General features: G+C 37.8%; 1 protein-coding gene across 7 annotated transcripts in view; it reads right to left on the bottom strand.

Moving 5' to 3' along the window:
- Positions 1–17,124, bottom strand: part of CDK8 (cyclin dependent kinase 8) — a 143,173-nt gene that overhangs the window by 75,503 nt on the left and 50,546 nt on the right. The window contains exon 2 of one of the 7 annotated variants that reach the window (XM_051850740.2): positions 230–303. The exons of the other annotated variants lie outside the window; for them this stretch is intronic. Coding sequence (XP_051706700.1) covers positions 230–273 — 44 coding nt within the window. The 5' untranslated portion in view covers positions 274–303. The remainder of the gene's footprint in view (positions 1–229; positions 304–17,124) is intronic. 7 annotated transcript variants of the gene reach the window in all.

Raw genomic sequence — 17,124 nt, 5'->3', positions numbered from 1 at the left:
TCATCTAACTAAGGTCTAAATAACTGTTTATAATTTTTTTAGACACAGGACACCTATATTCTCTTAGAAATTAATGAAGTCCCTGAAAAGCTTTTATAATTTAAAAATCAAAACAATTAAAAATACAAGAATGTTGAATGGACATTATAAAATGTACACATGTAAAAAAAATCACATACTACCTCAATAAATATATACAATTTTTATGTCTGTTAAAGCATTTTCTTACTCTAAAATCCAAGAATTCAAAAGCACATATCCATCAGCCACCATCACAATGGTATCATCACATCTATGTCATCTCTGAAAAAAATCCATTGTACACTCATAAGAAAATGAAAAAAGAAAATAATATCATAGCATTATTATAAACATGTTAATCTTGCAAACTCTTTGGAAGGATTTCAGGGACACCCAGACAAGGCTGCAGGTATACGACGTGAAAGAAAATGAAGAATTTGGAGGAGAACAGACATAACACACAGGTAGAAATGAGGCTGAGGATAAAATTAGGAGCCAGAACATGGAAGTCTGCTCACATAAAAAACAACAGGAAGAATTCTTTAAAGTCTTTTAAATAAGAGAATGTCAACTATATTTTACTTTGGAAATCCATCTTTGGAGGCAAAGATATAAATTTATATACATAAGATATATATATATATATATATATATATATATATATATACACATACATACACACACTCACACCCATACACACACACACAAACTAACTTGCACTAAAATTATTGAGTGAGAGAAGATGATGGCTACAGCAGAATGGTGGTTAGTAAAGAGAATAGACAGAGTGCAGAGATATGAAGCAGACCCAACAGCACTTGGTGATTCATTACTGGCAGAAGAAAGAGAAGTCAAAGATAATGATTTCTACCTTGGCCAACAGGTTAATGACATCACTATTCATTGAAATAAGAAACATAACAAGAGGAAATGACTGGGGGAACAGGAAGATAATAGCTGCTTTGTATAGACTGAGTTTTTAGGGCCTGTGAGACATCTAAGTGGGCATGCTTGACGGCATACTGAATAAACATGCCTGAAGCTCAAGAGAACTGAAGGCAAATTTGCTGAAATCAGCATATACATAGTAATCAAAGCCATCAGAGTAGATGCACTGAAATCAAAGAGAAAGACTGTCACAAGAAAAAACATGTCAAGAAGAGCAGAACAGTAAATTGTGTCAAAAACTGTAGAGAAGTCTAATAATGTAAGAACTGAGAAGTATTTAGTGAATTTAGCAATGATGAAGTCACCACTGGATAGTGTACTAGGTAAAAATACAGCATTTGTAGTGATATAATAGCAGGATCTACATTGCAAAAAGCTGAATGAACAGAACATACATAAACTGGCACACGGTGTACAGGTAACTGTTTGGAGGGAAGAAAACAAGGTAATAGCTAGAATAATTGTAGGCTGAAGTGTTTTGAAGGACAGAAAAGACTTGAATATTTTAGGTGCTATTAGGAAGAACTTGAAGCTTAAAAAGACAAATACCTCTTCCATTAAAAAAAAAAAGATTTTATTTGTTTGAGAGGTAGAGTCACAGTGAGAGAGAGAGAAAGACAGTAAGAAAGGTCTTCCATTTACTGGTTCACTCCACAAATGGCTTCAATGGCCAGGGCTGAGCTGATCAGCAGCCAAGAGCTTCTTCTGGGTCTCCTAATCAGGTGCAGGGCCCAAGCATTTGGGCCATCTTCCCAAACTGCTTTCCCAGGCCATTACTAGAGAACTGGATCAGAAGAGGAGTAGCCAAGACATGAACCAGTGCCTATATGGGATGGCAGCGCCTCAGGCAGAGACTTGGCCTACTATGCCACAGCACTGGACCCACACCTCTTCCATTTTAATAGGAGGAAAGACAGAGATGAGGCCATACTCTATTTTTTTTTTTTTTGTCTTTTTTTTTTTTTTTTAACTTTTATTTAATGAATATAAATTTCCAAAGTACGGCTTATGGATTACAATGGCTTCCCCCCCATAACGTCCTTCCCACCCGCAACCCTCCCCTTTCCCATTCCCTTTCCCCTTCCATTCACATGAGGATTCATTTTCGATTCTCTTTATATACAGAAGATCAGTTTAGCATACATTAAGTAAAGATTTCAACAGTTTGCTCCCACACAGAAACATAAAGTGAAAAATAATAGATGATTTTTTTTCTTTCTTTCTTTTTTTTTTTTTTTTTTTTTTACAGAAGATCAGTTTAGTGTACATTAAGTAAAGATTTCAGTCGTTTGCACCCCCATAGAAACACAAAGTGAAATATACTGTTTGAGTACTCGTTATAGCATTAAGCCTCAGTGTACAGCACGTTAAGGACCGAGATCCTACATGAGGAGTAAGTGCACAGTGACTCCTGTTGTTGACTTTACCAATTGACACTCCTGTTTATGGCATCAGTAATCTCCCTATGCACCAGTTATGAGTTTCCAAGGCTATGGAAGCCCCTTGAGTTCTCCGACTCTTATCTTGTTTAGACACGGTCATAGTCAAAGTGGAGGTTCTCTCCTCCCTTCAGAGAAAGGCACCTCCCTCTTTGAAGACCTGTTCTTTCCACTGGGATCTCTGAGGCCATACTCTAAAAGGAAAGTTGGGTTGGACATGATTGGAGATTTGAGTAGAGTGAAGATTTTACTCAATTAATAACCTCTTGTAAAATCAAATAATTTAAGTTCTTTTTATACTCTATCATTTCTAAAAAGATTTTTAAAAATTTGAGAGATGGACAGAACTGGTTCACTCCCGAAATGTCTAAAGATAGGAGCCAGGAACACAAATCAGTTCTCCCACATAGGTGGCAGGAATCCAATTACTACAGCCATCACTGCTGCCTTCCAGACTCTGCATCAGCAGGAAGTTGGAAGTAGGAGCTGAAGCCGGAAAACTGAACCCAGGTACTCTGACATGGGCCACAGGAGTCTGAATTGCTAGGCTAAATAGATGCCTGCTCTCAGCATTTCTTTATCCTTTTAAAAATTTTTATTTATTACTGTCATCCACTTGAAAGGCAGAATGATAGAGACAGAAACAGACTGAACTTCCACACACTGGTTCATCTCCAAATGCCCACAACAGCCAGGGTGGCACCAGGAGGAAGATAGGAGCCCAGAACTCCATCTGGCTCTCCCACGTGGGTGACAGGAGCCCAAGCACATGAGCTATCATCTGATGCCTCCAAGATGCATCAGCAGGAAGCTGGATTGGAAATGCAGCGTCGCAGACTTAAATGGGTAGTCTGACTTGGATCACACACATCCCAGGCAGCAACTTAAGTCACTGCACCACAATGCCTACCTCAATATTACTTCTAGTTATTAAACTTATATAGCTTTAACTTTGTTCTTGCACCATATTTTATACCAAATCCTTAGCCAAGAAAATGAATCCCAATTACAACATTATTTCTCTGGAAAAACATTTGTTTTATGACAATCAGCTTTACAAACGTAACTTTCTATAAAGTACCATGGGCACTCATACAAAAAAGGCTTTAAGAATGTCTGCACTTAGCGCTAAGTCTGAACAACTTCTCAAAGACTTAAAGACATTAAGAACACAAAACCAAAATGAAATAGGGATCAGAGCAAGTCTACTGTACTTTTATGTTCAGAACATAGATTTAACCATATGGTAACTGGGGAGTATGATACATTCTATTACACACAGTATTGGAGATAACATCTTAGATTTGATCTTATAAAAAGGTTGTGGAAAAAGAAATAATACATTAAACCGAAGGCTTACCCACTCATGTCATCAACACCCACCATCATCTCTTATTTTAACATGGTCAAGTTGCCATATGACAATTTCTGAATGAACTAAAAAAATTCTAGTCTGTAATCAGTTCTCTCTCCCACCCTAAGTAATTTCATGTCTCTTCATAAAAGTAAATTATTGAAAATGAGTGGGCAACAGAGAGAAGTAATATCAAATTACTTGAAGATATTTGACTACAAAAAGACAACTTCCTCTTGAGAATCACCTAACATAATTACCACCTTTATACAACAGTGCTTCGTGGCTGATACAGCACATGTATATTTTATAATCCATCCATACACTTTTTACTAAAAGACACACAGGAAATAAAAATGTTTTCCTCCCTAGATTCACTAATGACCTAGTTGGAGCAGATTATATAACTGAATAATTGCTATGTAGTGTTCCAAATACTAGAAATAGAGGAGACCTACCTATATCTTGAAGTGTTAAATGAAGCCAGATGAGAGAAAGCTTCAGAAATTCTACTTAAACCTGGACTATCAAGGCTTAAGAAGTTTTTCAGGAAGAGAGGGAGGTGCTGGGGAGAGAAATCAAGTTATGGGAGACACAGCAGGAAGTAGAAACAACATAAAGAAAACTACAGAAGCATGGAAACCGGCTGGCACGCTGAGGGAATAGCAGAGTAGCAGCAAGCAGTTAAATACCATGGAAATATGCCACAAAGAAAGGGCTACTGAGGACAGATGATATTTTAGAAATAAGCAGAGGTTAGCTTGGAGGATGCCTTTTATATACTACTTGTCTTAAGAGGAGTGTAAACTGTATGTACTTCACTTCACAAGGATATACAAAGCAAACCAGTACAAGAGGTAAATACTACTTCACAAAAAGCTCAGGGAAACTGTTGTATGAGAAGATTAAAAAGAAGAGGATGGAACTGTGATGAACACTTCCCTCTAAGAGAAGGGACAAGTGGAGAAAAATGTAAAATGGATGCAAGAGTGGTTAAAAAACTGAGTAGTGTTTTTTTAAACTAGAGTACTAAGCACATGTCACAAACTTCACTTCCCCATAAAACTCTCCCACAGCCACAGTAAAGCAAAGTTTTTAACACAGACACCCACAAGGATAAAAATTAGGAGAGAAGACAACACACAAAATTGGAAACTAGCAAATGGACAAGCAGTAGCTGATTAAGAGGATTTAAGAACAGGAAATCAGAAAGCTGGCAGTGAAAACCACAAAGCAGTTAAGATTTACACAGTGGAATCTTCCAAAGGGAAGGATTTGAGCATGACACACCTCTGCAAGTAGAATTGGCTGAATGTAAGACAAAGTGTTAGAGATAGTCTAGAAAACAGGACTGTAAAACAAAGTGAGAGAAATGTAGAAGAAAAATAGAGTAGTAGTGAGATGCAATACATGAATAAGTAGGAGTTCCTGAAAGAGAAAAAAAAGGAGCAAATCAATAGAATAATTTAAGGAAACTTTCCAACTGAAGAACATGATTTGCAAAACTAAGTCTGCTGAATTCTCACTACAAATGGAAGAAAATAGGCCTACACAAAGAGAATATCTGGACATGTCAGTAAGTGAAGATACACAGTACACTTCCAGTGGGAGTCGATGAGGAAGTACTTAGAAAGGATCAGGAATCAGGAGACTTGGTCTTCTCAGTACCAATTTTGGAAGCTGAAAGTTCTGGACTAGCTCAACATTGTATAAAAGCATTAAATATTGAGTATAATGTCAAGACATGTGGATTGAAATTTAAGTCCTGTGTGGAAATCTGATCTGGAGATTCACACTGCCAGCTGCAATAATAGGAAAACATTCTGCAGTAGTCAGCCAGATCATGGAGTTTATACTAGAAGGTCTATGAGCACAGTTCTTTCTTCATGGAAAAATCATGCTTTGGGAAAAACAAAACAAAAACAGTTGCACTGTGCTGTCATAAAAACTGAATTACATGAAGCTATTATGTTAAATTTAAAATTTATTATCTTTTTAAAACAATTTTAATTTTAATTAGTTTTTAACAGATTCAATCTGCTTACAATTCTAAGAATATGATATTCCCTTCCTCCCACCCACCCTCTTCCTTCTCCCTTTATGTTTTAGCTTTTTATAATATATTTTAAATTTACATTACAGTAAAAAGACTTAATACATCACTGAATAAGAAGTTTAACAGAGCCGGCGCCGTGGCTCAATAGGCTAATCCTCCACCTTGCGGCGCCGGCACACCGGGTTCTAGTCCCGGTTGGGGCGCCGGATTCTGTCCCGGTTGCCCCTCTTCCAGGCCAGCTCTCTGCTATGGCCAGGGAGTGCAGTGGAGGATGGCCCAGGTGCTTGGGCCCTGCACCCCATGGGAGACCAGGAAAAGCACCTGGCTCCTGGCTCCTGCCAGGATCAGCGCGGTGCGCCGGCTGCAGCGGCGGCCATTGGAGGGTGAACCAGCGGCAAAGGAAGACCTTTCTCTCTGTCTCTCTCTCACTGTCCACTCTGCCTGTCAAAAAAAAAAAAAAAAAAAAAAAAAAAAAAAAAAAAGAAGTTTAACAAATAAAAAGCAAAAATACCCTAGTTTAGTGGGAATATAGACGAAAACTATAAACAGTAATTGAGGGGCCGCTGCCTGCAGTGCCAGCATCCCCTGTGGATGCCGGTTTGAGTACCAACAGCTCCACTTCTGATCCAGCTCTCTGCTGTGGCCTGGGAAAGCAGCAGAGGATGGCCTGAGTCCTTGGGCCCCTGAACCCACGTGGGAGATCAGAAGAAGTTCCTGGGTCCTGGCTTCGGATCGGCACAACTCTGGCCTTTGCAGCCATTTGGGGAGTGAACCAGTGGATGGAAGGCCTCTCTCTCTCTCTCTCTCTCTCTGTATCTCTGTCTCTCCTTCTCTCCTTCTCTCTCTCTGTGTAAACTCTATCAAATAAATAAATTTTAAAAAAACAACAATTAAATGGAAAAATGACCATTTTACCCATATATAATAAATTTTAAAGTAGTCACAGATCATTAAAACTACAGTAGTATTACATTCTTAAGCACTGGTTTCACAAAGGTATAAAAAAAGTTTTACAAAACTATATTTGCAACAATACTGATACATATATTTTTTCTTTCCTCTTTTTTTTTTTTTTTAAGTTTTAGCTCCCACATATAAAGGAGAATATGCAATGCTTGTCTTTCAGGGGCCAGCTTATTTCACTCAACACAGTGTCCTCCAGTTGCATCCATTTTGCTGCAAATGGTAGAACATTATAACTATGTGATCATAAAGAACTGTCAGCACATACTGAGGTATGAAGATTAAAGGGGGAAAGTCTATCAGGATGCTGGATCATAGAACAAAATCTAAGCAGTTGGGTAAGATTATAAACCAGTTTAGTTCTAATGCTTCCGCCATGTAAACTGAACAGTCTGACTTGCTTTAATGTAATATCTTTAGCACATTTAATGGTTGCAATGTTTCTAACTTGGGAAAGAATGCAAAAATTCATAAAACAGTGGCTATTAGATACATCCTCTTGGGCTGTAGCCATATTTTAAATGGTTTTTTTAATAATAGTCCTTAATCTAAAACAATTAAAGGTCCTAACAATTAATATTATTATTGCTATATTTTCATATGCTATTTAATTCTAAACATTGTGAAAACCCTTTTGTTTCCAAATTGACTTATTCAACAAATCAAAAGGAAAGTCTGGGTTCTATAAAATAATTATATGCAAATAAAATATATTAATAAATGTATGAACAATTATTTTATAGTTTTGAGAGCAGGTATACTCATGCTCATATATCAACTGTTTCAAACTGATTTTAGTTTCTAGCTTTTATTATTTTTTTTTAAAGATTTATTTATTTATTTGAGAGGTAGAGTTACAGACAGTGAGAGGGACAGAGAGAAAGATCTTCCCTCCGTTGGTTCACTCCACAGCTGGTCGCAAAAATAGCTGGAGCTGCGCCAATCTGAAGCCAAGAGTCAAGTGCTTCTTCCTGGTTTCCCATGCGGGCACAGGGGCTCAAGGACCTGGGCCATCTTCCACTGCTTTCTCAGGCCACAGCAGAGAGCTGGATTGTAAGAGGAGAAGGCAGGACTAGAACCAGCACCGCAGGTGGAGGACTAACATACCGCGCCACGGCGCCGGCCCCAACTTTCATTATCCTTGACATCAGCATACTTGATGGCCGAACTCTAAATAAAAGTTGTGCAGGTTTGTCAAAGTTCTCACTGCTCGTAATACTTTGAAATTCCCTGAGTAATCAATGACTAAATATTTCTAATTGTGTATTTTATGTCAACAGATGGCCCCTTCTCTTCCATTCTAATAATAATAATAATAATTGGCTAATATCATAATTTTCCAGAGCTGTTTAATCTTATCCCTGATGGAAACAACTTTCTTCCCTTACTAGATACATATCAGCTCCATATGCTCTCATTAGGTGACTGGCTATTTGTGAAGCAGCGTTATAGAGACTGCACTTGAATACTCCATGGAAATGACTTTCCGATACTATGTTAACAATTGATTCAACAGTAAGACTCCTTGACTCCATGGCTCTCAAATTACAGCAGCACAACACATCCCTGAATTACTGAAAGACTACCCCAGCCAGAGCCCTCAATCTGAGGATTCTTAAGAATCTTCAGGTAGATGATCTTAGCAAAAGATATAGTCTTTGTACAAGACCCGTGACCAAGAAGCATTGGAGAGCTTCTACCCAGGACTCAGGGAACATTTAAGTAGACAGAAACCAAAGATTAATCATGCTTTAATCGGCACACTCTACCAAATAACTTGAACTATAAAAACTCTGCTAGTTTAAATTTCTAAATTGAGGGCATTAGTTACTTCTAACAATGAGACCCATAAGACTCCTACTTGTAATAATGCTCTGGAAGTCCCTAGTCATTCTGTATGATTTTAATGCCAGGACAGTTTGCTTATAATAATAAGCACTATAATAAACAGTCAAACCAATGGTTGACAGTATAGCCACTTTTGGGGAGATGCAAAATTTACAATTACATTCAACTACACTAAGAAAATCAAAGAATAAACTAAAAATGGTAAACAGGACAGCTTCCATGATGTCATATTTAGGAAAGTTTCTGTCTATACCAAAACCACTCTTTGGGACCTTGGCTCTTGGCTTAGAAGTAGATGAGGCCGGCGCCGCAGCTCACTAGGCTAATCCTCCACCTGCGGCGCCGGCACACCAGGTTCTAGTCCCAGTCGGGGCACCAGATTCTGTCCCAGTTGCCCCTCTTCCAGGCCAGCTCTCTGCTGTGGCCCAGGAGTGCAGTGGAGCATGGCCCAAGTCCTTGGGCCCTGCACCCGCGTGGGAGACCAGGAGAAGCACCTGGCTCCTGGCTTTGGATCAGTGCTGTGCGCCGGCAGCAGCGCACTGGCCACAGCGGCCACTGGCGGGTGAACCAGTGGCAAAAGGAAGACCTTTCTCTCTGTCTCTCTCTTTCACTGTCCACTCTGCCTGTCAAAAAGAAAAGAAAAAAAAAAAAGAAGTAGATGAAAAACTCTGTCAATAATATCTTAGAATTTGTCAGTGTCAATTCAGATGTAATCTCCAGAGTCTTTAATAGTCATTTCTGTTTTCATATGAAGAGGAAACGGTTAACCTTACAACAGCAACAAAAGTATACATAAAGAACTGGCTTTAGTACAATAATCGAAAATCCTCTCTAAATAATCTCCCAAGCAATGAAATTCTAGCAATGGTAACATGGATTTCACAGAATAGATAGCTACCTGAATGGCTCTTCTGACCAAAAGAAAGGCCTAAAAAAAGAAAAATAAGCCCTGCTAATAATCAGATTGTGACAGTCCTAACAAATCACTGGCAAAGCCAACAGCATGGCCAACAGGAACAAAATTTTGCTCAAGGCTACACTACAGCTCTGCTTCCTTCCTCCTCCCTCTAAACAGAAGGCTGAGATCCCGATTACCAGACTGACCTCAGTTCATGACAATATCCAATCCAGAGGAGTGTACTTCCTCCAGTCATTCCTTAGAATCACCTAACCCAAACCCTATAAAGAACTTGCTTTCTTCTTCCTGATTTATCTCATAGTTCATCTTCTCCCTTACTACACAGCAGGCTAACAAGATTTGACTATAGATACATTCCTTGTGGCCTTTATTATTTATCATGCCAAATAATCTTACAATATGTTAGCATGCATTATTAGAATAGTTGAAACAATAGCTCCTTTCATTTAACCTGGAATAAAATCTGAAACAGCACATTCTAGGAAGCCACATGTAGCTTTTTAAGCCCTTGCCATAACAACATGTTCTGCTCTTTGGATGATGCTGATAAATGACATCCACACATTAATTTTCGGCTCAATGATATACACGTATTCAAAAGATGATCAGAACTATGAATTCTAGATTTAAGGGAATTTCCTGGCAATTTGGGTGGAGTTTCTGTGCTTGGCACTGGGTGAAGAAAACAGTTTCAAGAGGAATTTAAATCTTTCAAGTTTCTTGGCAATTTCAGAAGTTAAGCTCCAAGAAGTTACAAAGATTCTTCTAAACCTAGCAATGAGTATCTGATCTGCATTATTTCACAAATAAATTTATTACATCTCATACATCAAACTCATTTTTACCTTGCTTACAGAAACAGCCAGGCAGAGCTGTTTGTTATTTTTATTTTTCTCTTGGAAGACTGAAAGAAAACTCTTGGTCTTTTCCCATCTGTTCATTTATAAAATTACAGTGCATTTTCAGAGATGACCATAATAAAGAGACTTCCCATCAAACTTACCAGTCTTTCTTAAATCCTCTTCCCAAACTGTCATTTTTCTTAACAATTCTACTAAGAATAAAATTATACTCACTGACATCTTCGCTTCAAGAACTAGATTTTGACGTTCGTCATCTATAATCATTCCTTTAACATTCATGCTAGAGGATACAGCTAACCCTAAAAAGAGAAATTACTGTTGAATATTTTTCTCTCAAATAGTTGATCTCTCCTGATATTTCACTTCTCTAATTTACTTTTACTTGGTCTGAAACATGTTTTTCTTAAGAGTAGTACTACAGAAGACACCAAGATGGCGGAATAGGGAGGGAGCTTACTACTCTAGTCTAAGGGAAAATAGGTTTTTTTGTTGTTGTTGTTTTTGGACAGGCAGAGTTAGACAGTGAGAGAGAGAGACAGAGACAGAGACAGAGACAGAGAGAAAAGTCTTCCTTTTCCGTTGGCTTACCCCCCAAATGGCTGCCACGGCCGGCACGCTGTGCTGATCTGAAGCCCGGAGCCAGGTGCTTCCTCCTGGTCTCCCATGCAGGTGCAGGGCTCAAGCACTTGGGCCACTGCCTTCCGGGCCACAGCAGAGAGCTGGACTGGAACAGGAGCAACCGGGACAGAATCCGGTGCCCCGACTGGGACTAGAACCCAGAGTGCTGGCACTGGAGGCGGAGGATTAGCCTAGTGAGCTGCGGCACCAGCCAGGGAGATAGTTTTTTAAAACATGGACAGAGTCCAATCTCAGGGAAGAGTGAGGCAGAAAACAACAGAGAAAATTCCACGCAAATTTGAGGGCACTGTGGATCTATGTGGAAGGTGTGGAGGAGAGGAGGTGAGGGAGAGACTTCACCAAAAGAGCTCTACAAACCTCCCCTCTGATTGAAAAAAAAAAAAAAAAAAGACATTTACCAGGACCAATTTGGGTGTCACCTTGAATATTCTCCTCACCCTGGAGCACTAAACACAGCTCCCTGGACATACCCAGCACATGCCTCAGGATATTCACTGCAAGAGCAGACACTCCACTAATCCACAGAGCCATAGTCTAAAGATAAAAACCATGGGGGGGGGGGGGGCAGCAAAACAACAAGTATCCCCACAAATGCCTAGAAATAAATGCAGAATTCAAGAAACAAGAAAAAGGAAGACAACATTGTGCCCCCCAAAGGAAGACAACAACATTTCAATATTAGAATGTGAAAATGAAGACTGAAGAAATGCCAGAAACAGAATTCAGAAAATTGATGGCATTACTTAGAAGTAATCAGAAGCAGATCCACAAATTAAAGAAATCCATACATGACACGAATGTACATTTTTCCCATGAAATTGAGATTTTAAAGAGAAATCAAAATGAAATATTGGAAATGAAGAATTCAATAGATTAAATAAGAAATGTGATAGAAAGCCTTAACAACAGGATCAGTGAGGCAGAAGAAAGAATATATGAGTTAGAAGACAAATCTCTGGAAATTTTACAGTCAGACCAAAAAAAAAGAAAAAATTAGAAGAACTAAAAAACTGTGATGGAGATTTATGGGATACTATCAAACAACCCAACATATGAGTCTTAGGAGCTCCAGGAGGCGTGAAAACAGAGAATAGATTAGAAGTCCTCTTTAGTGAAACAATTAGAGAAAACTTTCGTAATCTGAAGAAACAGAGAGATGTCCAAGTACAGGAAGCACATAGCACATAAAACTAATAGAAATGAACAGAAATGATCCTCACCATGACACATTGTAGACAAACTCTCCACAGTAAAATGTAGAGAAAAGATTCTAAAATGTGCAGGAGAGAAACTTTCAGACGATTACTTTCAGGAGTTCCCCAATTAGACTCACAGCTGACTTCTCATCAGAAACCCTACAGGCTAGGAGAGAATGGCAAGATATACTCTAAGGCTTAAAAAAAAAAAAAAAAAAAAAAAAAAAAAAAAAAAACTGTCAATCCATAATACTGTACCCTGCAAAGCTCTCATTTATGAATGAAGGTAAAATAAAGACTTTCCATAACAAACAGAAATTTAAAGAATTTGCAGCCTTACAAAAAATGCTTAAGGATGTGCTACATACAGAAACATGGTCATCACTAAAAAAGAAAATGAAGGCAGAAAATCTCCCAGTAAAAGTACAAAGGAAATCAAAAGTAAAGAATAGGAACATTTATGGAAAAACAGCAGGGAAACTTAACTTACTCTGTTTTTCTTCTGTAGTTTCTTAATTTTAGAATATCCTGTTACTAGGAACCTAGCCACATATTAAGGCAATCTGTTACTGAATTTTTTTAAAAAGACATTGATAATATTGGACCATCTTTTTTTCTCCCTTCTCTTACTACATACCAATGGTATGATTACAGTGTTAAGTCTTAGTTCTTATGTCTTTGAGTAGAAGAGTGTATCAGGTTTTTTTTTTTTTTGGACAGGCAGAGTGGACAGTGAGAGAGACAGACAGAGAGAAAGGTCTTCCTTTGCCGTTGGTTCACCCTCCAATGGCCGCTGTGGCCAGCGCGCTGCAGCCTGCGCACCGCGCTGATCTGATGGCAGGAGCCAGGTACTGGTCTCCCATGGGGTGCAGGGCCCAAGCACATAGGCCATCCTCCACTGCACTCCCGGGCCACAGCAGAGAGCTAGCCTGGAAGAGGGGCAACCGGGACAGAATCTGGCGCCCCAACCGGGACTAGAACCCCGTGTGCCGGCGCCACTAGGCGGAGAATTAGCCTATTGAGCCGCGGCGCCAGCCTGTATCAGTTATTTTAAATGAATTTTTCCCTGTCTTTAGGGCTCAGTCCATAAGTGTATTGTTACCACATTAGAAAATACTTGGGAGGCCGGCGCTGTGGCACACTGGGCTAAGCCCACTGAGTTATCCATTAAACTAGCTCCTGTGATGTTGAAAGGAACCCTGGAAGCAGTGGAAGACATGTGAGGGCATTTATTTGCCATGGTTGTGGCTGTGGTGTGCTCATAGTTAAATATACAGGTAGTGACATTTTTGTTACCCAATAATTCTGAGTAGTATCCTGCATTTATCTGTACTAAAATAACTATAAATTAGTGGACTCTACAAAGAAGAAACTTTCTGACTGTAGTGTATTTAGGAGCCTTTGTACAGCTAAGTAAACTTTCCACAATACAAAGTATTTGGATTTTAAAATTTACTATTATAAGGAAGGAGACATGGCATTATTCCATGTGCTTAAATGATAACTTGCTTATTGAATTTCAGAAGAAAAAAATATGAAATGAGTGATTATAACTGCATTAGCTGTAATATTGAATTGGCAAGTTGTAAGATAAAGCTTAAATCTATATTTCTCAATTGTGAACCACAGTAGTCCAATATTGCTTTGTATATACTATAAGTGCTACAAATAGTCTCAGCACTGAACATGTATTTCAAATGAATGCAATCTTTAGGGTAGGTGTTTTGATATCCGATATCTGACTGTGAAGTTTTTAATCTGTTTGGTAATGAAGATACTTCCTGTTCTTTTGTTGTTGTTGTTCCATATTTGCATGCTTAAATCTGAATTTTTTTACAACTGTTATTTTAAGCACAATTTGTTCAATGGTTAAAATGGGGTTGTCAGTGAAGAAACTTAAAAGCAGCCTCATTCATGTAACTGCTTAAGTGAAACCTACATTTTGTGTTTTATGTTCATACACTTTTAATGATCTGTACCTGTTTAAATATAAGTGATGATGTTCAGGCTTTGTTTCTGTTTAACAAAGTTTTTTATCATTGATTAAATAAAAGAATGTATCTTTTTGAAGAGATTTATATTCTATAAATAAAAATTGGTTAAAACAATAAAAAAATTAAATAAAAAAGTACTACTACACTCAGGTGTGTGAATGAGCCTGAAATATTTCTTAAATGTTCACACATTATACTCCAACTGTTACTATGATTAACTACTCAGAAGGGATGAGCTATTAAGATACATTCAAAATGTGTTTTTCACCATAACTCACTTTGAAAACTCCATCTTTCTAGCAATACTGCCACCTAAGTAAAGTTACTTTCTACCCTGTTAACAACACCCAGTAATTGTAGAGAATGTATAAATGCTCACTGTTGAAAAATAAATAGGAAAGCAGAAATCACTGCATGACAACTTGGCCTCTCACATAGAGAGGCTTTACTGTATCTTTAGTAACACAATGTTAACCCTAAATTCCTAAGCAGAAATCTGGTCATAAAAGTTTTTCTATTTTAAAAATAAAATTCAATACACCTTTTCACTCTTGAATTCTACAGTAATTTCTATCATCTTTAAGACTAACATTTAACATCATTAAAACATTCTCATTTAAACTGATGGACTGGTTAAAAATGGTAACCCTCAACACCAGCTATTAAAAATATAAACTAGAGGGAGGAATGTGGCATAGTGATACATGTATCTCCTATGCCTGCAATGCCTTAATTAGTTATATACTGTAAAAAAAGGTTTCATTAAATTGTAAGCACTGAAATATTTGTAGAAGCAAAAAAGAGGTATACTAGGTATGAATAATGGGCAAAAAGTAATGTAGTACATACATATTAGGAGAATAAGTAGTCAAAACAATGAACAGGATTCATATGTATTTAAGAAGGCTATGATTTGAATACAATCTTGAACTCATATAGTGAGCCCCAAAATCTTAAATCGATGGGACTAATACAGTGTAAACTTAATAAAATAATGATGATTACAGGTGGACTGTTAAGTAATTAGATTGAATTAGGTCTTTAGGATAGAGCTGTTAAATTCTGTTGACTTTGTTAAGGAGAGGGAAAAAGACCCCCACCCACCCCCACACACACACTCCCTATTTCCTGTGAAGTGATGTGATGCCTTATGTCACTGTGGGACTGTCAACAAGAGTGCATTCATCAGAGATTGAATTGACGAGGCTTGCCCAATCTAGAATTGAAAACTTAACAAAACTATGAGCCAAAACAAATGTCTTTATAAAGTGAGACAGCTTTGGGTTTTTTTGTTTTTGTTTTTGTTTTTGTTTTACAGTAACAAAAACCTAACTAATAAAATAGAAAAAGATTTAAAAAGGTAAGATTTGCACCACAGAGTTCTCTACACAAAAATTTTAAGCCACATGCAAAAACTTATTTCACAGATACTAGTATGTAAATAAAGACATCTAGACTGGAAAATGGGATGCAGACATATACACTGAATAAATGAGAATAGGACCTATTACAATGGAAGAGAATAGCAAGCCAGTGTTATGGAGTGAATTCTGTGTCCCAAAAACCCTAATCCACAACGTGATGGTAAGGTGTTTGGTGACAGGGCTTCTTGGAAGATAATTAGATTTTATATATTTATGTAAGAGCATAAAGTTGTGGCCCTCAGGTGGTATTAGTGCAATTATAAGAAGAGAACTCATTTGTTCTCTCTCTACCACATGACAATACAGTGAGAAGGTAGGCACCTGCAGGCCAGGAAAATAACACTTAATCATGAACTGAACTGGTCAACACCTTGATCTTAGACTTTCTAGTCTCCAGAGCCATGAGAAATAAATGTCTGTTGTTTAAGCCATGTAGTTGGAAAAGACTAAGACACCTAGAAATGAAGGAATGAAAAATAAAGAATAGGAGGGTACTTAAAAATGTTCATGGAAAATGGAATTAAAACGTAAGTTTGTCTTACTGCGAAAAGTTTTATTATCAATTTATAGTTTTTTTCCATAATATGTATTTTTCCAAGAATTTTCTGAAGATCCCACATAATATAGGGCCTTGTAAAAACCGACAATGATAATATGCCATGTATTGAGCAGTATTTTCAACTCGATTCTATTTACCAATCCAAAAAACAACCAAGAAGCAACCAAGCAGTTTAATGGAACTACCATTACCCATATAAAAGTAGACTTCAAATTTCTGGAAAAAAAATTATAGGAGGAGAAGAGCTAAATTTTGCAAATGCAAATAATGTAGAATTTATCAAAGATTCCACTTCAATTGAATAGATATTTGATGATGGCTAAATAATAAAGCTCATTATACAACAGCAGCACACAGTGGACAGCAGCACACTGTGGAAAGGGACAAGACTAGAGCCAAGACTACCTAGGAAGCTACTGCTGATGACTAAAGAACCAAGTAAAAAGTCCCAAAACTAAAAATTTACCTATTTTTATATATAAACAAACAGGCAGAAACAGGGAATGACAAACTCATGCCTGCTGCCTAAGAATAGTTTCAGACACAGGTGCAGTGCTTCATCTTTCTTAAAACCTGACCAGAAGAAACCTGCCTTGCTTTCCCCTCTCTCCACCCATCATCACTCCCAAAATAATTACACATAAGGTAAAACTGGATTAATGTCTCTCTGTAATCAGATCTGTACATAACATCGTAACAGAAGAGAAGTGGTCACACAGAGGAAGAAAAGTCACAGAATATCTCACAGTGGATGGGGGCTGAGTGGGTGCATCAACAGCCAGTGAGTTTCTCCTCATAAGACAGGGTCATCCAGACTGAAAATGCTTAACTTTTACAGAAATGTTAATATTAACCATTTTATTAAAAATTTATTTATTTGCAAGTCAGATTACAAAAACAA

The sequence above is a fragment of the Oryctolagus cuniculus genome, chromosome 9 (genome assembly GCF_964237555.1).
Source record: "Oryctolagus cuniculus chromosome 9, mOryCun1.1, whole genome shotgun sequence".
Classification (NCBI taxonomy): Eukaryota; Metazoa; Chordata; class Mammalia; order Lagomorpha; family Leporidae; genus Oryctolagus; species Oryctolagus cuniculus.
The sequence above is the reverse complement of the archived record's forward strand: the minus strand, read 5'-3'. Positions and strand labels throughout refer to the sequence as shown.